At 33.5% G+C, this 25,344-nt stretch overlaps 3 protein-coding genes across 4 annotated transcripts in view; 2 read left to right on the top strand and 1 right to left on the bottom strand.

The window, feature by feature from the left end:
* Positions 1–7,423: 7,423 nt before the first annotated feature.
* On the bottom strand, positions 7,424–8,281 carry LOC108754309. Its single transcript, XM_018496515.1, has 2 exons — positions 7,909–8,281; positions 7,424–7,802 (listed from the first exon to the last, which is right to left on the bottom strand). Exons 1-2 carry the CDS (start codon positions 8,029–8,031, stop codon positions 7,434–7,436), a joined length of 492 nt encoding a protein of 163 aa, XP_018352017.1. The 5' UTR covers positions 8,032–8,281; the 3' UTR covers positions 7,424–7,433.
* Positions 8,282–11,773: 3,492 nt separating this feature from the next.
* On the top strand, positions 11,774–22,487 carry LOC108754305 (intraflagellar transport protein 140 homolog). 2 transcript variants are annotated; one of them, XM_018496505.1, is made up of 12 exons: positions 11,774–12,154; positions 12,231–12,478; positions 12,714–13,032; positions 15,615–15,834; positions 16,571–17,152; positions 17,251–17,539; positions 17,657–17,786; positions 19,004–19,495; positions 19,901–20,187; positions 20,263–20,539; positions 20,643–21,547; positions 21,754–22,487. In XM_018496505.1, exons 1-12 carry the CDS (start codon positions 11,891–11,893, stop codon positions 22,064–22,066), a joined length of 4,326 nt encoding a protein of 1,441 aa, XP_018352007.1. In that variant the 5' UTR covers positions 11,774–11,890; the 3' UTR covers positions 22,067–22,487. The 2 variants fall into 2 exon arrangements, with proteins under 2 accessions (XP_018352007.1, XP_018352005.1); XM_018496503.1 differs by having other exon boundaries at positions 20,643–21,546; positions 21,750–22,487.
* Positions 22,488–24,963: 2,476 nt separating this feature from the next.
* The window catches only part of LOC108754312 (arginase, hepatic), a 1,665-nt gene continuing 1,284 nt past the window's right edge, over positions 24,964–25,344 (top strand). Inside the window, exons 1-2 of the mRNA XM_018496519.1 lie at positions 24,964–25,161; positions 25,292–25,344. The exon at positions 25,292–25,344 is cut by the window's right edge and continues 17 nt beyond it. Of these exons, the coding sequence (XP_018352021.1) occupies positions 25,060–25,161; positions 25,292–25,344 (155 nt within the window). The 5' untranslated portion in view covers positions 24,964–25,059. The remainder of the gene's footprint in view (positions 25,162–25,291) is intronic.

The raw sequence follows: 25,344 nt of genomic DNA on the forward strand, positions 1-25,344 counted from the left end.
CCAAACCGAATATTTATAAAAAATTGTTCCTGTTTTACATAAAAGATAATTTTCAAATGATGTTTTATAATAACCTGAATCGAATTAATAACGTTGTATGCTCTCCTATTGGCAGAACATATAACGTCAACCAGTGGTAGAATTACATTATCCAACTCAAATCAGTGCAAACCCGCTCAGGGTTGAAAACGCTAATAGTCAAATGTGAAAGGAAGAATCAACTACTATGATTAATGAATTTCTTAAGGTTTCAGGCTTACTACACCTATTGTGTTTGCGGGCTTTATCGTACGACACATGAAATATTATAGTCCTTTACAATAAGTCGTTAATTTGTTTTAATTAAAGCTTTAAGTAATTAAGTTTTAAGTAAGAATATTAAAGCCTATAACGGTCGAAGCCGGATTTTTATATTATTAATGCTTTAAATAATATATTCGATATGAATTATATACATACTATATATACAGGATGAATCCCGGATCGGTGAAATATCTCAGAAACTAAGCATTTCCGAAAGAAATGTTTCCTACAAAAATTGTAGGATTTTAAGAATAGGAGTGATAAATCAACTCATTTTCACTTCATTTGTGGTGCAGCTACATATCTGCACTCTATCAGACTCTATCATATAAAATATTGTCTCGTAGAAGAAATATTTTGCTATAAAACTCGTTTTGAATTATATTTTACGAAACTACGAAGTCTATTAAAGAACTAAAGTTTGCAATTTCATTCTTAAAAACATTTTAATGAATAAAGTGGTATGTTTCTTATTTACGGTGCAGATACTTATCTTTATATTAATATTTTATCTCCAAGAAATAATATTACGTCATAAAACTTTTTTGGTTTCTTTCTTTATGAAGCTGCGAAGGCGCGTACAGAGGCAGATTTTGCAAATTGATTCTTGAAATGTCTACTTATATCATATGAAATATTTATTTAAAATATACGACTCTTTTTTTCGCTAAATATATCTTGCGTTGTGGCTGTATGCTCCTTATCATTTATATTTTGTATTGTTTAAGCCCCCTCTAAAAGTTTTTCAATTCTGATTCTTGAAAATTTTTTAATAATAAAATTATGTGCACTTTAACTGCACTGTAGTATACGTCGAGTAAGATATCAGAATAAATGTTTATTTTGTCTTTTTCCCCCAAAAAATCGCTCTATTCAGAAAAGCCTTCAGAAGCCTTTCCTGATTACAAATATCGCAATTAAAATGCGATTCAGGTAATATTTTAGCCATAATTTCAGTATAAAGAAACACGTACGTGCAGATCTAAGTCAATTAATGCTGTTTTTTTTTTCGAAGAAATAATATTTCCTTATGAAACTTTTTGGAATTTTTTTCTTATAGTGCTGGGAAGGCTTGTACAGAGCTGGATTTTGTAGATTCTTGAAAATTTTTTATTAATAAAATTATGTACACCGACCTGCACTATAGTACCTATCGGATGAGATATCATTAGAAAGATGTTAATGTGTTAAAAAACTGTAAATAAAGCTTTTGCAAAAGCCTCGGTAGTCTAAGGGCCATGGCACACCAAAAAAATTAAGTAATAAAATGTAAGCAGTAAGCGAATTGATCAATCGCGGTAGAGTCCGTAAGGCCATAACGTAAGCAGTAGCCAATCCAACATGGTGATTTCCTTACTGTTTACATTTTACTACCTTAAGTTGTTTATGTGCCATAGCCTTAAAGGCTTGTACGGAATACAAGAGTTCCGGGTTCGACTTCCGGCCGAGTTAATATTTTTCGCAATAAAAAATAAAATTAATTTACAGTTTCTCAGCATATTAACATCTTTCTAATATGATACCGGATTGAGTATCAAATTATTAAAATTTGCTTGTCAATTTAATTTAATTTGTAATATTATTACAATAGTTTAATTGCATTTATAAATGCGGAAAACCAATTCGCGCGCAGTTCGAATAATTATAAATATGGTATACATACATGTACAGTGTCCTACGTAATTGTGATTTTTCCGGCACTTCCGATGATGTGACAAAAATTATTTTGAATAAAAGTTAATCAGTTTTCAATCGACTACAAATTACAATATTGAAAATTTGCAAAAATATTCTTTTTTAGGAAAAAAAGTCATCCTAATTTTTTTAAATGGCACTACTTTTTATTTCATAATATTGTAACTGATGTCAGGACGAGATCAATGATCTGCTATACTACGACCTTGAGATGACCTTAGAGTCAGAAGTGTGGGTTCAATGAACGGAAATGTTTTCATGACAAATTATTTTGTATAAACTTTACATGTTTTTCATTACATTGTTCAGAAAAAATATTATATATCTATAGACAAATTGAGGAACCGACGTAATCATTTCTGAATTCGTGGTATTCTCGAATGTAGTTCACAATAATTACACACGTATATGTATGTAATGTGTATGTAGAAAAAATGTCAACATAACTTGTAGTACTTGTAGCTCGAACGCTGTTACGACTTTATACTTGTGTTCTTTCTTAGTTTGATATTAAAGCAAATCGTAGTGTCAATTTGTCGAAAATGTATTCCTATGATGAGAAAGTTGACATATGCTTTTTTCTACCGTAGAATATGTCCATATAAAATTTAATACAAATAAAATTTTTCACGAAATTTTCGAAGTTTCCATTCATTGATTCCACACGTCTGACTTTAAGGTCATAGTATAGCAGGTAGTAATTGAACTCGTCTTGATAATATTGTGAAGTAAAAAATACATAGTGCCATTTAAAAAAATTAGGATGACTTTTTTCCTAAAAAAGAATGCTTTGTAAATTTTTAATATTGCAATTTGTAGTCGATTGAAAATTAACCAACTTATATTCAAAATAATTTTTGTCACACCGGAAATGCTGGAAAAATCGGGATCATAGTTACATGGGATATCCTGTATATAGTATTTATGTATACATAATATAATTCACATTGAATTATTTAAAACATTAAAAATCTAGCTTCGATCGTTATAGACTTTAATATTTTTACTTATTGTGTATTCATATTAATGTCTTAATGAATCATTTATTATTAAGCTTTAAGAAATTGATCAATCATAATCGATTATTCTTCTCACATTCAATGTGATTGTCAATTTCTTAGAGTGACCGCACACACTTTCCGTAATAATAATCGTAAAGCCTATTCTATAATGACTACGTTTACATAGCTAGATTTACGACGAAGTTATAACATCGATGTTATGAAACTGGCCAATCACAGTCATTCCGTTCTTCAGAAGAATAGCTAGTTTTATAACATCGATGTTATAACTTCGGCATAAATCGTGTAAACATAGTCAATGTTTTTTTGTTTCCTGTTTTTCTTTTGCTATTTTTTGCAACTTATCTTTTTGCTTCTTATCTGATTTTTTGTTCTCTATCGCTCGAGATAAAAGTTAATGAGCTTCGAAAGAAACAGAAAACAGTAGTAAGAAATACAATTGTTGTTGAAACGATCACAAAGGGAGGAAAAAAGTAAGAGGAAAAAAAGCAAGAAATAGGAAACAAAGAGCATATTGTAAAATAGGTTTAAGACTTAATTAATCACAGTCAAGAATTATCTAAAACTTTCAGTTTGACTAATTCTTATGCGTCATCTACAATACACAGAGTAAGAAGAGTAAGAAATTGACCAACCACAGTCGATTATTCTTCTCACATTCGACTGTGATTGGTGATTCAATTTTTTACTCTTACTTTTTACTCCGTGTATTTTAGATGATGCTTAAAGCGTCTACAATGAACAATAGCAGTAGAGGTTGTAGACACATCAGGAGTAGGCTAATTTTCCGGCCCAGCTAGAAACGGTTGATCGATCAATGTCAAATCGGTTGAAATCAACTTCGCTTATGGACTTATTCTACGCTCTGTTACATCCTCAGCTACAATCATTTCTGGCTGGACCGGAAAATCAGATTATTTCCGACGTATCTACAGCCTCTACTGCTACTGTTCATTGTAGATGACGCATTATAGTTGCTGTTATATAAAAAGTATGGGCAGAGCTCCGTTTGCGCACATTGCGCACATTACTCCTTGGCGAATTAAAAATTTTTTTATTGGTAAAGCCGCGAAAAATTACAAGGAATCAGCTAATGTGTGTGATGTATGCAATCGGGAATGTAGACAAACGGGATTCTCTCAAAATGTGTGCGGACTCCCTTATATGAACGGGGACCATATATTCTTTGTGGTAAAGAATAGTCCTTTACTTCAGGTAGTTATCTTTTAGATTTATTTGTTTCTTCAAAACTCAATTTTGTTCTTTATTTTCCAATATTGTCCTTTACTATCCTTTATTTGGCATTACAGGAAATTCTTTTGTAACTAGCGTTCCAATGTTTATATTAATAAGCAAATTTTTACGAAAAATGTTTTACAATTTCAGCCATATAAATACAATTTGTTTTTGTTAATTATATTTATTAATTTTTTTAAATTAAATTTACTCAAACTAGAGTTGTTTTCATTTTTTATTATTTTGAACCTTTTATTATTTCAGATCAAGGGTTTGTTCCAATACAATCGAACCAGTTTCAAACTATCAAAAAACTGTACATTATCTCAATTTGATTATACTAGACAATACAATTTTATAATACACAGATTCAGACAGTTACAAACTGATTTGAAAAAATATATAGGAAACAAAGCCCTAAAATTTTCAGATTTCTCTTTTATTTTCTTTAAGAAAATATGGTCATTTATACAGGGTTTATAATAGAAGTCGTAGCGTTCAAAGGATCTTAAGGGTCGTAGAAAATTGACCAAACATAATCGACTATTTTTCTCATATTCGAGTGAGATTGATTAATTTTCTATGACTCTACGACCACTACAATTTCTATTGTAGATCCCTTTTGTAGTATTAAAGCTTATATAGTATTTTCCATTGAGAAAATTAGCGCAACACTGGTGCACAATTAATAAATACACACACACACACAATTGAATGCAAATCAATACATATATTTTTTCAGTTAATAGATAATTTAAACATTTTAATTATATTTTCTTTATTGTTACGATAACTTTATAACCTTAAAAGAATTAAATTATTTATTAATGCTGAAAAAATATATATATTGATTTGCACTCAATCGCACCAGTGTTGCACTGGTTTTCCCAGTAGAATAGTAGAAAACGCTATTATGGTTTCTACATATTGGACGCGGATATACTTGTCGCGCATCACACAAAATGTGACGTTGCAGAAGCCATAATAGAATAGTAAAAATCCCATTAACCTTAACGATAATGTCAGATAATGTCGTTATATCATTGTATGCTTTTTTTTTATCATGTAATATAAAACGCAACGGCAATGTCAACAATATCCTTATTGTCGTTAAGAATTACAGAATAGGGACTTAAGGATTATTTATACTGGCCTTAATATGTTATTAACTTATATCATAATCCGTAAGAATTGACCAATCACAGTTAAATGAGAGGAAAATAATCGACTATGATTACTTGATCAGTAAGCTCTAAAGGGTGTCCCAAAATTAACGCAAGATTTGAATTTGCCGCCATTTGTGCAGTAAAGTGTTGGCAACCAAAAAAAAAATAATTTAACAGCTGACAGTTTAGGGTTAGTGAAAATGGAGCGTGAAAATGGATTATTGAACATCAACAAATGGATGCTGATTTTTCGAGCAAAATTATCCTAAGCGATGAAGCACATTTTCACCTTGATGGCTTTGTTAATCGCCAAAATCGCCCCCTAGATCGTGTGATTTAACACCATTAGATTTCTTTTTATGGGGTTATTTGAAATCACAGGTCTATGTCAACAAGCCCACAACCACCCGTGCATTAAAGGAGGAGATTCAACGCTGCATCAACGAAATTCAGCCACATTTATGCAAAATGGTCATGGAAAATTTCGACAAACGAGTGCGTATGTGCATGCAAAGCCGTGGAGGCCATTTGCCCGATGTGTTATTCCACAAATAACCCTATCCTATGTACTTTATGATTCAATAAAAAAATAACAATCAAAAGACTAAAAACTGTGTTTTCTATTTAATTCAAATCTTGCGTTAATTTTGGGACACCCTTTATAATAAAGCAGTCCTAGAGCAAGCCATTTCTATACTAATTACTAAACTATAGAAAGCTGCGGCCCAATGTAGAAAAGGAAGGCAAGCAATAGATCTTTCTGACTGATTTCTATTTATAATAGTAAAACAGCATTAGTCAATCAGAAAATCCCTAACAAAGAAAACAGTATCAACTTTGCATTAGTGTTCTTGTTTAGCAATTGAGACACCCCTACTCTTCAATGGCTCGCTCCAGGGCTGCGTTCCTCATCCAGACACTCAGAAAGCGTTTAGATTCCCTTTGAGTGCCTTGGGCGCTTAGGTGGAACATTCAGATTCCTACTCTATTCACCCGGGAAGATGAAAAAACCTCCCGGTTGAGCTGGATGGAATGAGTGATAGTGGCACATTAAAGACTTCCTGTGCTATCTCAGCATGTTTGACGTGCATCTATACGAAAATTTAAATTTCAGGTTATGCCTGTGTCGTAAACATTGTAAACCATAACTCAAGGGAGGTCAAGTGCCAAATATTTAATCATCTATTAAGTTTTACAGGTCAGGACTTAAGATATTGGTCAGATATTTATCTTATAATCTTTTATTATTATATATATTTTAGTTATATGTAATTTATATTAAATCTGATATATTTACGTCAATATTTGCTGTAACCGATACATGTAGGACTCTCTCTTATCTTAGAGTGCGTTCAGATTCTCAAACCATTCTGGTACTTTTCGGCAGGCTCCGCCCACTCACCCAGTCACCAAGCGATCATCCACCCGGTGAGACATCTGAACACAGTTCTGTTCATATGTTATAAAATTCATTGTTTATGATTGGTCAATTCTTATAGATTACGGATATATTACGACCAGTATAAATGATACGGCTACAATAGAAGGAATAAGAAACGATTCCAACCTATCAGAAATCGCGTATTCCAATGTATGTATATCCGATAAGTTGGAAATCTTCATTCTATTGTGGCTACACCTTAAATAATCTTTTAAATGAATACAGAAAGAGACACAATGGAACGAAGAGAGAGAAGGGGGAGAGAGAAGGGGGGTGAAGAGAGGGAGAGGGGGAGAGGGAGGGGGGAGGGGAGAGAGAGAGAGAGAGAGAGACAATGGCTACATTTACATCATGCACTTAGTACAATAGGTGTTTTTGTTTAACTTATAAGATAAACAAGGATGACACCTTGTACAGATCATGGCCTAAATAAGTGCAGGGTGTAAACATAGCTCATGGAAGTGTGAAAGCGACACACAGAGAACCAAGATGAAAGATATCGCTCTCTGTCTCTCTCTCGAAACTTGTGTGACAAAGAACCTTGACCACGAATAGGACGCAAGAAAAAGACTATACCTTTCTGACGCGTGCCTCGGTCGATGTACTGGTCACGAAAAACGAGTGTATCACTTTATACGGTTGGATACCTTTTGCTGCTTTAAAATTATTTAAATGTATGCAGCCATGGTCGCTCATCTCAGGTTGGTAGGAGCAATGTCGTCGACCTGATCGCACGACGTCCCTCTCCTTCGCGACACCCGACAGTCCCGACACTCGATGCCGTCGGCGGTGATCCTTGTCGAGATCCTCCAGTGGCGCGAATGCGACGTGTACGATAACAACAATTTCTCGAGGATGACAGCGACGACGTGAGGAGTGTAACTCGCTGCTGGCCTTGGCAGAAACGCGCGTGTTGTTGACATGGAAAAGAGAGTGGACCTTGGGAGAAAATAGGAGCGTGTAAGCAAGTGTAAACTTGCTCTTTCGATCGGATGGAAAAAAATGGGAAAAATCTGATCAATGGTGATCAGTCGAGCGGAGGTACCCTTGTCAAAATGTCAATCGCGGCGGATTGAGGAGAAACGCAGCGAGCAATTGCGAGCAATGGCGAGAGCACAATCAAATAATGGGAGAGGGAGTGGTGCGATATGCGGTTTAGAGGAACCATCAATACGTAGGATGACACCTTGAATCACCCTGAATGCTTTATGCTCTCGTTTACTCTCTTTTCTATTTTCAATGTTCTCACGCGCCTACTGCGTTTCCAACGTATTTCGATTACTCCGGTACGCTGTAGTGCCATAAGACTATACGAGCCGATCACGGACATCAACCAACCAACCAACCAACTCAGCCTGCCGGTCACTGCCGACGCCTCGCAGCGCCTCGCGCCTCGTGCCTCGTGTCGCCGGCAGAGGATAGCGTCATTGCAATGAATACAAGAGCGACATCTGTCTGGATGCGACCGTGGTATCGATCGTGCAAGAGTCCTTTGGCCAATTATATTCGTCATTTCGTTCGACGGTAGATACGATTGGCAAATACTAGTGGATTAATCGGCTGATTAAGGCTACGCTCCACTTGATGCTACAAAAAACTTTGAAGTATTTGTAGCGTCAAGTGGATCGCATCTTAAGTTTCTCGAAGTGACCCCTAAAGGTACTTTTATATGGCAGCATCAGAGTATGAGCAGTAATAATCTCACTAAAATTGAATCTAATGTACGATATACATTAAAGAGAGCACAGACTCTTATATAACGCATAACAAATAAGACATAAGAAATCCAACCAATCAGAATTCTTTATTTTATGGAAAGGAAGAAAACAAAGGACTTTGATTGGTACATTTTCTTATGCATTACGTATTATGCATTATGCAAGAGTCTGTGCTCTTCACTTAATAGTGGATTAATTAGGTTTAGTAGGTTAGGATACATTCACACAAACTTACATAGCCGCATAAACGTAGGCATAACAAAAATTCCAGTCACATTTTACGTGCGTCTTTATAAAAGAAATGCGATTGAATAATTTTCTTTATGCATATGTTTATGCGACTATGCAGGTTGTGTGGATATACCCTAATCTGTTATATGTCGTAATCTGTAAAAATTGACCAATCACAGTATTTTTTTCTCAGGCCTAGTTTCACAACACATTTCTTTTCAATTCTAAAATTGGGAAGAGACAATGAATAAGTTGAATTTCGGTTAAGAGTTAACCATGAGTTGTGGAACTGCATATTATTCGACGATAAGAAGAAAATACTCAAAGATGATTAATCAATTTTTACAGATTATTCTTTTTACTTTTTTACTCTTTTTATTCTTTTTAAGATTTAAAATTCTTGAATCTGATTAATTTATATATTTATATCCAATGAGGAACTAAGGGCAAGATCAACCATATTAAAGAATTTTATAACAGTTGCAAAACTGTTTTTTCTGCTGAACGCAGCCATAAAAACACATGGAAAATAGGAATGATGCCATTTTAATGCCGTTATGGGAAAAGTTGAAAATATATACCACATGATAACGTGTATGGAATATGCATATGTATGCATGTTTTATTTTTAATGCAGAAATTCCAATTTGAATAAAATTTCATTTTATTTAATTAAACAGTAAATATATCAATATTTAAAAAATACATACATGCATAGTCATAAATTATCATCAAATCATCGTTTTTTAACTTAATACCGACATCGAAAAATTTTGAAATTAAAAAAAATAAAACAGGACTTGAGAGACAGCTTTCCTTTTCAGAATATACGAGTATTTGCGCATAAAAGTACACAAAGAACGATGGCAGTTTAAAGATAAAATTAGCTTGTGATAAAAACGTACGAAATTGATCAATATTTTATAGATTCTTTATAGATCTTTATAGATTTTGACGTGCTGAACTCAAATATGAAGTTTAAACTTTTCCAAAGTTCCCCGGACTTTGGAGAATTTTAAGCATAACCACGTTAACAAAATTTACGCCAAGGACTTGTTAGAGTACAATCATGGTGGAGTCTCATGAGGCGTATTTGCCATGTATCGCGTAATCGTGTAACCAATCAAAAGCGATCCACTGTTATTACTTCGTGTTCGACTGATTATTGATTGATTACGCGATTTCATTGATACGCGGCAAATACGCCTCATGAGATTACACCCTCATAGGCAGAAAAAAAGGCGATACTTTTTTTTTAATGATTTTTGAAATACGCAAACATTTTTAGAGTTTGATTCACCATTTATCGATGCATGTAAAATGTAGGCTATTATCCAGCTAGGACACAGAAATGTTACACTATGTTCCACTATGTAAAGTACTTGTTGGAACGCAGTTTAGTTTCATAGAGTAACAGAATATATTACAGTCTTCGATTCTATTCTTATAATTATATTTAGTATCAATAATAGATTTATGATTTTTATTTAGACCTAAATTATAATTTTTTTAGAATTGGCGATTTTTGAAGGTTTTATTATTGGGCAAAATAAGGCTACAAAATAATTTTTTGAAAAGTTGGTAACATTGACATATTTTACACGCTCGTACTTAGCTTTTTACCATGTTGAACAATGTAAAGCGAGGAGCACAACCTCTTGCATAACGCATAACATATAATGCATAAGAAATTGTACCAATCGAAATTCTTTGTTTCCTTCCTTTCCATGAAATAAAGAACTCTGATTGGTTCAATTTCTTATGTTTTATGTGTTATACGTTATGCAAGAGTCTGTGCTTCCCACTTAAAGCGGAATCAGACTACGCATTGAAGAATAAGATTGAAAAATTGATGTTTAACCAATCAGAGCAAATGGAGCCGAAACTTCTTTGTTCTCATTGGTGAAATTTAAATCTTTAATCTTTAATCTCAATCTTTAATGCATAGTCTGATTCCGGTTTTACAACTATTGTAGAATAGACTATACACGCATCAACAGATGATGAATCGCCCTCTGAACATTCTTGCGTATTCCAAAAATCAACGAAAAAAAAGTGTTGCCATCTTTCTGCCCATGACTATATGATACATATAAGTTCCACACATACAGATTTGCGTAAGGGCACAATAAATGGCGGAACCAATCAAAGAAGAGAACACTCTCCACTCTTTCTTGATTCTCTCTGGTTATTACTATCGCTATTCCTTCGCATTAGACGAGTTCAAAGCGGCTAGCCTGCTTGCTGAGCAAATGAATATGATTGGTAGTTTCCACCAATGGTTTAATCCGGATCAAAATGTGAGATCCAACCAACTACAGTCGAGTATTCCTTTGTTACAGTCGAACGACAGGGGTCACTTGACTGTAGTTGATTGGTTTTTATATTCTGATCCGGATTACATCTTTGGTGGAAACTAAGCCATTAGTTATTACTTTGGCTTAGTTACATCAATGGCCTAGTTTCCACCGAAAGTTCGAACCGGGTCAGAATGCAAGAATCAATCAATTACAGTCGAATATTTCCTTATTATTCGACTGTAACAGGAGAATACTGTAGTTGGTTGATTCTTGCATTTTGATTTGAATCGAACCCTCGGAGGAAACTAGGCTAATGTCACTTTGTGATTTTAAGCAAGACTTAAAACTCTATCTGTCTCGTTTTAATGCCAAATCGAGACAGAGACAGAAAGAGTTTTAAGCCTCACTTAAAATAAAAGTAACGTTGGTGCAATCGAGTCTTATAAATTCAACCAATCACATTCAATCACCCGGCGAGCAGACTAGCAGCTTTGTCCGGCTTGAACGCGCCCATTGTGTTTCCAGCTGCAGTCTCCAAGGCAACTGATGGTAACTGTCAACAATATAAATATGTATAGTTTAGAAACGGAGGTTGATTGCGTTTCATCAAATTAAAAAAGAATTGTTTTATTTGCGTTTTAAATGCTTTAATAATGTGAAATATATTTTTTGAAACGAATGTTATAGTATGTATGATTATGCTTATTTATACTAATTCATATAATATATGTTAAATTTTAATTAAATGTATGAGTGTATACTCTAATATGTTGAAACAATGACTTTGTATTTTGACATACGGGTGCAAAATCCTGAAAGCGCTTCAATAAGCACTCTTGCAACTTGGCACAATAACTATCCCCTGTTAGCTGTTGCTGCGTATTCTCAAGACAAAGGTGGCTTTGTAATCATCTATGATGATCAAGGTGAGCTCGTGCAGGATATCGAATCACTGGGACACACAGTGGCACAAGTCACCTCTCTTGGTTGGCATCCGGAGAAGACATGGCTAGCAACAGGATGGGAAAACGGAGATTTACGAGTTAGTATTGCAATATTTCAGTACAGAAGACAAGTCTGTCGTGAGATAAAAAATATATTAAATATTATTTATTTAGGTATGGCCAGGGGACACTGGAACTCAGGAGTTCAATGTAATAGTAACCCCTCATCGAGATATCATCACAATTCTGCAATGGAGTCAGTATGGTGGTTGCTTAGTATCTGCAGATACGGGTGGATCTATAGTTGGATGGAAGATAGATTCCAGAGGACAGCTATTCATGACATTTCATCATGAATTAAAAGAATCTTTTTCACAAATTGCATTTAGGACAGTTCCGCTAAAACCAGTTGTTGATATTAGGTACAACTTATAAGTAAAAACAGGTTAAATTATATAAAACAACTTGTATATTATTTTTTTAATAATATAGGTTATTTCATAATTATTGCAAACTAATATAATAAAAATAAAAAGTACTGAATCACTTTCAAAGAAGGTATTTTAGTAAAACTTACGGATGATTAGACTAACATTTGATGATATTCTTTCTTGATTATTTGATTGGATATTGATTGGTCAAATTAATTGTTTATAGTGGTTTGGCAAAGGCAACAGTAGCTGGTGATGAGAGAGCCTGGGATATGTTCAGTTCCTGGCGTCCAAGAACAGCTGCACCAACAGCAGTTCCAGTACAACGGGACAATCATTCGTTTTATATTGGTACTATAAATGGTATCATATACTTTGTTGACATTCAAGGACAATGCAAGGAAGTTCTTAGTACTGATGGTGCAGTGTTGCACTGCTTATTGTATCATCAAAATAGAGATTCTATCATTGTTATGACAGAAGGATTGAACATCGGGCACTTTCAAGCAGATTCAATCACTGGAGAGCTCACCGAATTGACAAAGGTTTATGCCATTGAGTTTTATCACTGCTATATCTACACATTATTTCTATTCAAAATTTAAGAATACTATATATGACAAATTCTGCATCAATATTATTGATTATGTATTATACAAGTTCAATTTTCTGAGATATTTTATTCATGAAAATATATAAAGTATAATTTGTCTATTCAGGTGTGGCACAACGCAAAATACTTGAACGCGCAAATTTTAGGTGATTCACTAGTTTTAAATGCTTACAATTCAAAAATTATTTTATAGCGGTATTTTGGTATTAGGATTTTTATTTCAAAATGAAACAAAATCTATCCTTAAATATTATTATGATCTTTATCGACCACTCTATATAATAAATAATTAATTAATATTATGGTAGCAAGTGGAATCGTCATCCATCCAGAGAAGAGATGTGAGAAAAATAATAGCATTAACCATAGGACTCTGATTTTATTCTGTTTTTCGAAGATATATGAAACGTTTATCCGTTTATATTCATTATCAGAAAAATGTTTTTTTTACTTATAAGTAAATGATTACACGTATAATTAGCATATCTGTTTATTAGAAACGTTTTTCCGAATATACGTGTTTTAAATCAGAGTATGGTATTATAAACGAGGTATTTAAACGAGAATATATAGTATAATATTTACACATATATTTAGCATATCCTTCTATGAAAACCGTCTCGTCTATATAATATTTTAACGAATATTTTAACGTTTTTTTTTATAAAATTAAAAATCACTTTCATTCTTTTTGCATTTTCTTATAGTTTAATATTTTAAAGTGCACTTTAAAATTATATACACGCCCACGTAAACATTTACTAGAAGTAGAATTAGCACATTAGTTTATTAGAAACATTTTTCCGAATACACTGTTTTAATATTATTTTATATATATTTTTTTTTCGTTTTTACTACACTCAAATGTCTTTTTTTACATTCAAAAACAATTTTCAATTTTTTAAACTCATCATACTAGGATGATTTCATAATAAAGGGATAGGCATTTATTATAAAAATATAAAAATGTTCGAAAAAACATTTTTCATGGATGGATGTGCTAAATATACGTGTAAATGTATTTTTGTTTAAACGTATAATAGCGAGCCATACTTAAAACACGTATACTCGTTTCTAAAACTACTCGTAAAAACATTTCTAATAAAAATTATGCTGATTATATGTTTAAACGTGTTTTCGTTTAAACGTATAATAGTAAGCCCTAATTGAGCATTGTAGAATTTGTATATAAGAGCGCAATATAATTTTTTTAATTCTGAACTGATACGATAACAAATAATATTATGATAATACACGCGCGCGCGCGCGCGTACACACACACACACACACACACACACACACACACACAGACTTTACTATATTTAAGTAAAATAAAACAGTAGAGCTAATTAAGTGAAAATGAACCAAGAAATGTTTAACACAAATGAATGAAGAGCGCCATATTCGGTTAAGGCGGCTCTTACAAGGGAACAACGCGAGGTGTTTTTCCCCGATTGTTCTAAATTTTTGCCTGTAGGTTGGGTATCGAAAAAAAATCGACGTATTTTGCTCAGATACTTAATAATTTAAGAGATATTAAGCTATAAAATTGTCGGACTACACTTTTAAAACTCTAGATCGCTGGTTCAAATATTTTAATTTTTTTTAATATTAGCATGTTTTATAATAAGTATTTAGAAAGTTTAAAAATATTTACAAACGTTTTAGAAAAATTTAGAAACATTTAGAAAGTGACACATTAATAGAATTAATATATAAGATGTTTTTGGATGAAAAGTCCTTTAAAATTAATTTTTTATGTCTTTCTGATTAAAAATGATGTGAAAGACATATTTTTTATATAAATAAAATTAAAAAAAAGATTGTACTAATGATATTTGAATCAGCGATCTAAAATTTTAAGAGCGTCCGAGCGGTTTTATATCTTATAGTATCTTTTAAACTATAATTGTCTGAGCAAACGGCAAAATACGTGTCGATTTTTTTTTTCGATGCCCAATCTACTGGTAAAAATTCAAAGCAATTGAAGAAAAACATCTCGCGTCGTTCCCTTGTTAATGACTAATATGTAATATTTTTATGTAAATTTTTACAATTTCTAATTCAAATAAACTACGCGCCGACTACTTATTCGTTTTGAAACACAGTGTTAAAACAAAGTTGTTAAAAGCTGTAATATAACATCGTAAATTAAACTGACAAATAATTTAATATTAATGTTAATAAGCATCTTTTGTAAAAATACATAAACGGGGAGCAATCTCCGATGATTTTGACTTTGACATATGCTGTCAAAATCATGATCCTGAATGACCTCGAGATTTTAGCCGTCACTCGTTATTCGTTAAAAAGTTATTAACAAAAAAAGATTTTAAAAATAATGTCTTATTTTTGCTGCATACAATATTGAGGACTGTCTCATCCCCCTTTCAGGACTTTCCCTACTTAAGTAATGACTTTCCATACAGAGCGAGATCTATCCCACTTTCCCAAACCAACTTTATTATCAAGAGATTATTATATTATTATATTCAATACTTATACTTATTTCAGGTAAAACTAAGTGGCAGAAGTGATACATCACGTACCACTAGTACCACCTTATGCTGGATTAGCAGAAACACGTTGGCTGTGCTCACAGGAGAGCTCGCTGTACGATGCTGGGATATTCAAACAGGCGATACATACATTCTGTCGCCTCCGGATTCATCTAATGGAAATGTCGCCACTCCTCAGGAAATATGTACTAGCTTGGCATTTTGCAAGGCAAATGGTAAGACAATGTGCTTTCAAAATTTTAAATCAGACTTATTCAGCTTAGAATTGATCAAGTATACGGACTAATATAAAATCCTGATAAATATGTACCAATACTTTAGTAGTACATTTACATATTGTATGTCTGAAGGGTTTTCCTCCCTTCCTCGTAAACACAAACCTTCTTTATTTATTTATAAGTTAAATCTTACATTACAATGATATGTATTTAAAATGCATATATGTATGTCGGCGTAGAGCAAATGAAAATGTGCTCACATGCATGCTCACATCGCAGTGTTGCGTGGCAGTCGAATATTCCTCTCATTTGATTGTAAGAGAGAAATGCTCGACTATGATTAGTCAATTCTTATAGATTACAGCATATGATTACCACTATAAATGATTTCTTCAAAATTGAGAAATCTATTGTACTACTGGGTCCATTCATCTAATGTAGTTAGCACGTATAGATTTAACAGTGTTGACATTGTCCACTTGGAACTGGACAAAGTCCGCAAATAATGATTGCTGACATTGCCACCGTTGGGTGGACAATATTGACTTTGTTCACATGAAATCGAGCCATGTTCGTTAAAAAATCATTTTATCGGATTTTGCCCAATCGCGTTGTGCAATGTTAACACGGCCCGGGCAATGTCGACATTGTTTACTAAGCGGACTTTGTCCATAACATATCCATTGAAGTAAATTTGAGGACAATGGATTAAAAAACATTCCGCGGTTCTCAGACACTTTGGCCGCCGGCACCAATCTAGGTACAATCTACTTATGGAAGCGAAAATGTATGCTTGATTGCGATGAGAATTCCTGGCCGAATATCCCAGAGTCCTGCGCGATTCACGGCACAGTAAAGCAACTGGAATGGGGTGTTAGTTTATCACGGAATTCTCTCCTGGCTGTTAACTGTATCACCAATGTGTTCATCTTGCATCAACAGCCAATGTGCGCCGTGTATAATGATGATGTTTGCGCGAGCCAGCTCAGTCCGACACAGATTCTGCTCGAGATGAATGAACAGTCGTATATTCTAAAAACGGAGATCCAGGTGCAAATTATCGCTGTATCAAGAGAATACATCGTCGTCTCTTCTGGAAGACAAATCGTTGTCAATTGTATTAATAAAGGTGCCAATCTTAATACGAATGTATTGACAACCTTCAATTGTGACACGGAAAAGATATTGATCTATGAACACACATTGATCGTGTTGACTCCAACGATCATTCAGTTGAGATCCATAGAAGGCTCTATTATTCAGACGCTTCCCACTTTACCGGAGGAGGGCGAACCAATCACAATGGAATTGACAGGTAAAAGTCTTTAATTGACATAAAGTGTCTAAAATTTTAACAACAAAATAGTACTCTTATTACTGCATTATAAATATTATACTCACAACATTTTGTAGGGCATTATTTAACTGTAGCATCATTAAACGGCATTCTGAAGATTTGGAATCTGAGCAAACACGAGGCTAAGCTACACACTCGCGCCATGGCGACATATGAGGCGATTAGCGATTTTGCCGAAATCATTGAAGCTAGATGTAATTCGGATTGCCGTTGCGTCTCAATCACTGTTGCCATGGCAAATCTCATGCCCAGTTCGATTTTATACATTTGGGATATTGAAAGCGATCAGATTTATGAATTTGACTTTGGAGAGCCAGACGACATCGTTGATGATGACACTATGTTGTGAGTAAATAAGCTGAAAATTCGATACGAAATCGATACGACGCGTCAAATCACAGATTAGAATTAATATTTTCCATTAATTTTATGTGTCCCTGATAATGCTGATACTACTTTTAGAGCTGCACAATGCAAAGGAAGATTGGTGACAGCGCATTGCTGGGACATTGAGGATCCCAGGCTACTAGTATGTCGAGCTCAAAAATTAGAAAAACGTGATTCTAAAAGCTTCAATAAGGACAATGATTGGGTAATGTCTATAAAATTGCCTCTATTTGGATTGCAGATGAAATGTCTATACACTTTATAGCAAAAACTTTCACAACTCAATTTTTCTATTGGCATTGTTCTCTCATAACTTTATGTATACATATAATGTCGTTACGCTTGGCTTAGCGCCGAGACATTATTATGTCTCCTGATAAAAGTGAACAGTAAAGCTACTAAAAGAAAAATTACATACTGTTCGATTACAATGTGAATTAAAGTTAGGGAGATTAACTGTGCGTGAATAAGAAAAGTCCTATTCGGTCGAAGTGGATCTTAATGCTTAAAATAATTATTTTATAATTTCATTAGATATTATTTTTTTTATCAAATACGATTTAATAGTCTTTCTAAAACCGAATATATACGACATTAAAATAAAATAAAAATTAGTATAAAATAATTACATATCGTAGGCGGAACATGTTTTGATTTTATACAGGATGTTTCCGATATCTCTTCCCGGGATCGTCTCTCGTGAACAAATAGAGCGGACTGAATTGAGCAGAAAAGTCCTTTACTGTTTTGCAATTTTCGCCATACTTTAGGAGATATTAATTTTTAAAGATCACTGAATAAACACATATCCGCGCGGACTACTGCCAAGTATGCGCTTATCGGTCACGGCTTGTCGCGCGGGAACTGCTCAATACTCGACTGCCTAGCAGACGCGCTGCGCTTGCTAAGCGCTATAATTCAAGCAGCGTATAGTAGCACCTATCAAGTAATCGCTACTCCCCGCACTCCACAAGAATACGTGCTTATTCATTTAGAAATTAATATTTCCTAAAGTAGCAATTGCAAAATGGGAAACTTGATTTTTCGACTCACAATCAATTCAATCCGCTCTACCTGATTTCATAGGTCAGGGACACACACATATATGCATACACATATATAGGGTGCCTGACAATTAACGATAAAACTCTCGCATAGTAGCAAAATAGAGTAAACCGATTTCCTCGTAGAATACTCTGTATATATGATAACGTAATAGTCGACTAGCAGATTTTCAATCAACTGGATTGGATTAAGGCTTTGCTATTGGTTGGCGTTATATGTTCAATCATAGAGCTTGTAGCATCATTAATCCAACCAGATCGATTCAAAACCCGCAACAATCCAACACGCTATAAGTGATTATGAATTATAAAATTTAAATCTAAGAGTAAGATTAAAATATTGATTATTTTTTTATAGATTGTACAAACCTCTGTGGTGTTGGTATCGTTATTCGCGACATCGGATCACGGTATCGTTGTACAGGATGTGAAGCCCATTGCTGATGAGAATTGCCGATTGTTAGGTGTACACTCGCCACATATCATTATTTTAAATTCCGAAAAGAGCTTGGATAGACGTAGCAAGATTATGCAGTTATTAATGAGAGACTTTGAGGAACTAGGAGAGTGCGATTCTATCACCAGAAAAGCAGTGATGGATTTCAGTTTCCATATTAGTGTCGCGAACATGGAGGATGCCTTTAAAGCCATTAAATCTATAAAGAATGAAGCTGTCTGGAAGAGTCTGGCCAAGATGTGCGTGAAAACAAAGCAACTGAACATGGCTCTTCTTTGCCTGGGTCACATGAAGCAAGCTAATGCTGCACGGGCTTTACGTGAAGCAATGCAAGATGATACTCTAAGCTTGGAAGCACAAGTAGGAATTTTAGCTGTCGAACTTGGCCTTCATGTAAGTTATTAAATATACATTTAAGATTATCCTAAAGTTGTCTGTTTTACCGATTATTTTTTAAATAAGTATAATTTTTTTCTATAATTAAAATATAAGCGATAATGTATTATAGTTAAAACTGGTTGTATAAAACAAGCTTGATTTGGACCAAGGATTACGTGAACAAACAATGTTAAGTTCTTAGAATTAGGCTTAGGTACCTAATATGAAAAATTAATTAGTTAGAAAATTTGTATGTACGTGTCTTTGCGATATTGATGCAGTAGTCATGTATTAATGAAATCGCGTATGTATGCAAATCTTATTGAATCGGTAAAACAGATAATTTTAGTATATGTTTAATGAATATTGAGAGTATACACCTAAAATATGTGTATTAATTGTATAATCTTCAATCCTTAGACTGATGCTGAACGTCTATTTCGAGAAGCGAAACGTCTAGATCTGCTAGGACGGCTATACGAAGGGCGGAATAAGTTTAAGGAGGCAATCGAATTAGCTAGTAACGAGAATAAAATCCGTGAAAAAACAAGTTACTATAATTATGCTCGTGCGTTGGAACAGCAGGATAAAGTGGCAGAAGCTATCGATATGTACACGAAAGCCGATTGCCATCGATTTGAAGTGCCTAGAATGCTTTTGATGAGACCCCGAGAGTTACTCACGTATTTGAATAATTCCGAAGAACCGTAAGTAACAGGAATATTAATTAAATTGATTGGAAAATAATTAGTTGTAGTACAGTCAAATTAATATCGTCATAGGGAGATTAAAAATTGGCATGCTCAGTACACTGAATCGACCGGCGATATGGAGACCGCTTTACATCTTTATGAGCAAGCAAAGGATACTCTGTCGATGACGAGATTGCTTTGTTATTTCGGTAGAGAGAATGAAGTGTGTGAACTAGTAACTAGAACAAATCACTCTGCAGCGGCATACCATCTTGCTGCGCATTATGAATCGAAGAATAATGTGGTACAGGCGATTCATTTCTATACAATTGCTAGAGCTTATACTAATGCAATACGACTATGTAAGGTGAGGCATTCAATTGTTAAAAACTTAATGTCTTTATTTATCCCATTTTGAATCACTCACGAGAGTTATTAATAAATCTTTGCGATATTTATTATCTCTGTAGGAGCACGACATGCTGGAAGAACTGTGGCCACTGACTATATTAGCGCCACGGAACTCGCAGATAGACGTCGCCAAATTTTATGAGAACAACGATCAACCGGATCGTGCAGTACTGTTATATCATAAAGCTGGTCTCTTGCATAAAGCTTTAGACGTCGCGTTCAGAACGCGACAGTACAGCGCGTTGCAACTAATTATCATGGACGTAAATGCGGATTCTGATCCGGCATTAATTCACAAGTGCGCCGATTATTTCATGCAGAACGACCAAATCGATAAGGCAGTGGACCTACTCGCGACCGGCAGAGACTATATGGCGGCTTTGGATCTGATCCAGCAACATAATGTTGTACTAAGCGAAGAGCTCGCAGAGAAGCTGACGATTGAAAAAGGGAGCGACGATGACGCAGAGCGTGAACGTATGAGAATTTCTACGCTTGAGAAAATCGCAGAGATCACCTTCGATCAGGGAAATTATCATCTTGCAACTAAGAAATTCACGCAAGCTGGCAACAAATTACGCGCCATGAAAGCATTGCTTAAATCCGGAGACACTGAAAAAATCTGCTTTTTCGCGCAGGTTTCGAGGAACCGCGAGATCTACATCATGGCAGGCAATTATTTGCAATCTTTGGATTGGCAAAATCAACCGGAGATTCTAAAAAACATAATTAATTTCTACTCCAGGGGCAAAGCCATGGATTTATTAGCGAATTTTTATGTGGCTTGCGCGCAAGTAGAGATCGATGAGTTTCAGAATTATGAAAAAGCGTTGGACGCACTGAACCAAGCGAACAGGTGTTTATCCAAGGTGGTGACGCCGCGAGATCCGGATGTTCACAAGCGGGCAATAGAGCTGGTAAACAATAGGATGTCGGCAATTAAACGCTATTTGGATATTAAAAGGTAAATCCAAGATGATTAGAGATTTAGGTTCATATTTTTATACGAAATATTTTACCATAAATATCATATTTTTAACATATATATTTGCGTTTATCACAACTATCCTTATTTAAATAATAGAAATTCCTATAGATACAATATTTTGTTTCTATATGAATTGTATTTTAATTGAATTCTGTACATTTAAATATCTTTTTTTTACGCAGATTGTTTGATAGAGGTGAGACAGAAACGGCAATGCAACAGGTTCGTCATCTACTCGACTCTCAAGGACCCAATTTAGAACAGTCAGTGCGTCGTGGCGATCTATTCGCAACGATTACACAGCATTATGCCAATGTAGGGGACACAGAGAAAGCTTGGGCGACCATTGAAGAACTAAAACGTCTAGTACCAGGAATCAATTTGACTTACTATTTTAATATAAATCTTCTAGAAGCACTCGGCTATAAAATGAAAGTGCAGCGGCAGGACAGTTCCGATAAGGATGATGGAATCGAAGAGCTCCTGGGAGAGTAAAACTTCATTAAAATCGACTTTAAGAGAATGCTGGAGTGATGATTGAATTTGATCGATGTTAATAGTACAGACTTTTTAAATTCCAATTTAAAAATGTTGTAAGAAATAAACGACAACTTGAAAAAAAACATCAAGTTTCTCCAAGATTCGAACTGAGGATTCTAATCTCCTTTATATTGTAAACTTCCGTCCTGCCACGAGCCGTACAGCCCTGACACTGATAGCTTCTCTGTTATGCCTATTTCCTCTAAATTTCTTACAATGTTAATAATAATAATATCAAGTAATATCTAATTCATTTCTTACATTATATTACTCTGTCTCATTCAAACACATACTGTCCTTATATAACATATTAAAGTGCCATCTCTTACAAAATCCGGCATCTACTACGCATAATTACTGTTCTGTTTATTATTTTGAATCTAAGCATACGTATACGCGTAATGAATTTGCAGTTGAATATAAATTTTTTTTAAGGTTTTAATCTTGGTACCATAAACTCTCAGATACTGTTCACTCATGTAATTCGATGGATAGTGCAATATCATTTTGTCCATAGAAGCTATTGAACTTTTGTATTAGGGAAATATCTCAGGTCATCTGGTCAGGTGGCATCTCTATGAATTGAAAAATGTAAATTTTTAACTTTCCTTTCGATTTTGGTATATGTCCCGTCAACTGTCCCGTCTCCTAACTTTACATCTACTTCAATCTTATAAAAGAATTTTTGTTTCTCAGTTAATTTGGAGATTTTTACACGGCTATAATGTGTCCATAGTTTCGTTACTCCAGTATCCCTTAAACTGCTAGTAAATTTGTACATAAAAAGTCCCGGTAATATAGTATATTTATCATTCGTTAATTGATCCAGGAGTAATCATTTAGTACTTTTTTGCTTTTGATTATTTAAACGTTTTTTTATACATTATAATTATAACAGATTTATTCAATATTTCTGAAAGTTAAGAATAAATGTTAAAAAAAAGATATAAATTTTCAACCAGTAAAGAAAACTGTAAATTTTTTAATCTTTATTTTTTTATTATCATGATGCAAAAATTGCTCCAAATGATTACTCTCACATTAGAATCGATTTTAAACCGTGCTCAGTAAGTTTATAGATAAATAGTGCCTGAATAAATATAGTGAATTTGTGAGTGTAGTTATAGTACAGTGTATTTAATGAAAATGTTATCAAATATACCGTGATAAAACGTCTTATGTGATAGTCTAATTCAATTTTGTACATAATTTTTAATTAAATTTATATCAAGACACAGATAGTGTCTAGACGCGCAGCGACATTGTAGCACAAGACCGGTCATATTACTTTATAAGAGCCGGCGAGTTGCGGAGAGCAACTAAACCAATCAAATTCTAGGCTCAATCAATAGCTTGCACTCCGATTGTATAATAAAAGTGCTTTTTTTTGTACGTGTCCTACGAGCGAAGATTTGCAACGCAAAGTCCGGATTTGAAATTTTTTTTATATCAAGATATCTCATCGTCATTGTCATTATGGTCAACTCCGAAAATGTACTGTTATAATTTTTGGCGCAAGAGATGCTAGATGTAATGTTACAGTTTCTGGCTCAAGAAGCGCTAAGCATGATATATTGTTGCGTCTTCTGACGTAAAAGGCTATAGCAATATATGATCAGAGTAGCGATCATGTAACTTTTTCTTTAGAACGGAAATATGAAAAGTGAACATTTTGTGTATGTTATGTATGTACATATATACATATATACATACATACAAAAAATCTCAAGATATATACCATAAAATGAATATTTTATAAGATATTTTATATACTAAATTTAAAAGATAAAGTGTAAAATATCTTAAACTAAATATTGATTTTGTGATAACTCAACTTTAATACTTTATATAATTTACACAATTAAAAATTGGCGATTTCCTTATACAATTAAAAAATTGAAATTTCCTTGAATATTTTTATTATCCTTCTAACTATACAGTTTTTGTCTGAAACAATTTCCATAGAATAAATAATTTTGGAGATAATTGACCATTTTAAGACTGTTTACCCTCATTTTCCTTTCTGGAGTCACAGTTTACACTGGCCGATTTTCAAAATTTAGAATTAGAAAATATCTTTTATGGACTCTCATCCGAAATGTTTTCTTTTCAGTCTTTAAACAAATATCGATTAAGTAAAATTAATTTAAATTTATTACAAGAGATTAGAAATATTCCTGGCGAAAATTTATCTTATTTATTATATGTATAATTTTTCAAAAAAAAATTTGAGAAATTTTTCAGAATTTATCACATTTTTTCGGATACGAAATAAAAGTGCTCAACATTGCTCAGCACGATTACATGAAATTGTATGTTGTATGTACATACATGTACCAGGATTGCAACAGATCTGGCAAACCGGGAAAAGTCAGGGGAAATAATAATTGTTATAATGTTTTGAATATTGTATCTTACGTTTATATAGTCAAATACATTAAAAACTCGCGCCTTTTAAACGATTTTTTTAATGAAATAATTAAAATTTATATATATTTTATTCAGTATTTTTATTTGATAGCCCTTTTTTCATTATAACTTCATTCTTTTTCCAATACTAATTTATTTTTTATTGGCTTGAATTTGCACCCAAAATTTTATTATGCTACTAAGCTTCTTTTGCGTTTATTTGTTTTTAATAATATAAACTATCTTTCCTACAATCCTTTATTCTAAATGTTAAAAAATTTATATAGTTATATTAATCATGGAAAATTTTCCATTTTCATCTAAAAAATCTGGAAAAGTCAGGGAATTTTAAAATTCATTTCTTGTGGTAGCCCTGTATACATTCTTATATTTACTGCTCATATTTATCATTGATAGTCTTGTTATTCCATCTATGTCGTCAATAAGATTTCCATATCAGACTGCAGTTATAGGTCAAAGAACAAATTATTTCTTCATATATAATCAAATAACAACAAAGAAGAGATATAAATTTCAAAATGAATATATTGACTAAAGTTCGTATAATTTCTAATAAATTGGGTATTCACTATTACAGTAGAAAAGTTGGTATAATCGGAGTACCTTTTGATAAAGGCCAGGTAAATATAAAATAGCCAAACAGCAAACAATTTTAGTTTCGATATCCAATAATGCATATGTTTTAAATAAAGGATTAGTATAAGTAATAAACAAGAGTATTAAATTTTATAAAAATAGTAAATTTTACAGAAAAAAGAAGGAGTAGCTCGTGGACCCGAGACAATCAGAGCAGCAAATCTGGC

This window comes from Trachymyrmex septentrionalis, unplaced genomic scaffold (genome assembly GCF_001594115.1).
Source record: "Trachymyrmex septentrionalis isolate Tsep2-gDNA-1 unplaced genomic scaffold, Tsep1.0 scaffold79, whole genome shotgun sequence".
NCBI classification, from domain to species: Eukaryota; Metazoa; Arthropoda; class Insecta; order Hymenoptera; family Formicidae; genus Trachymyrmex; species Trachymyrmex septentrionalis.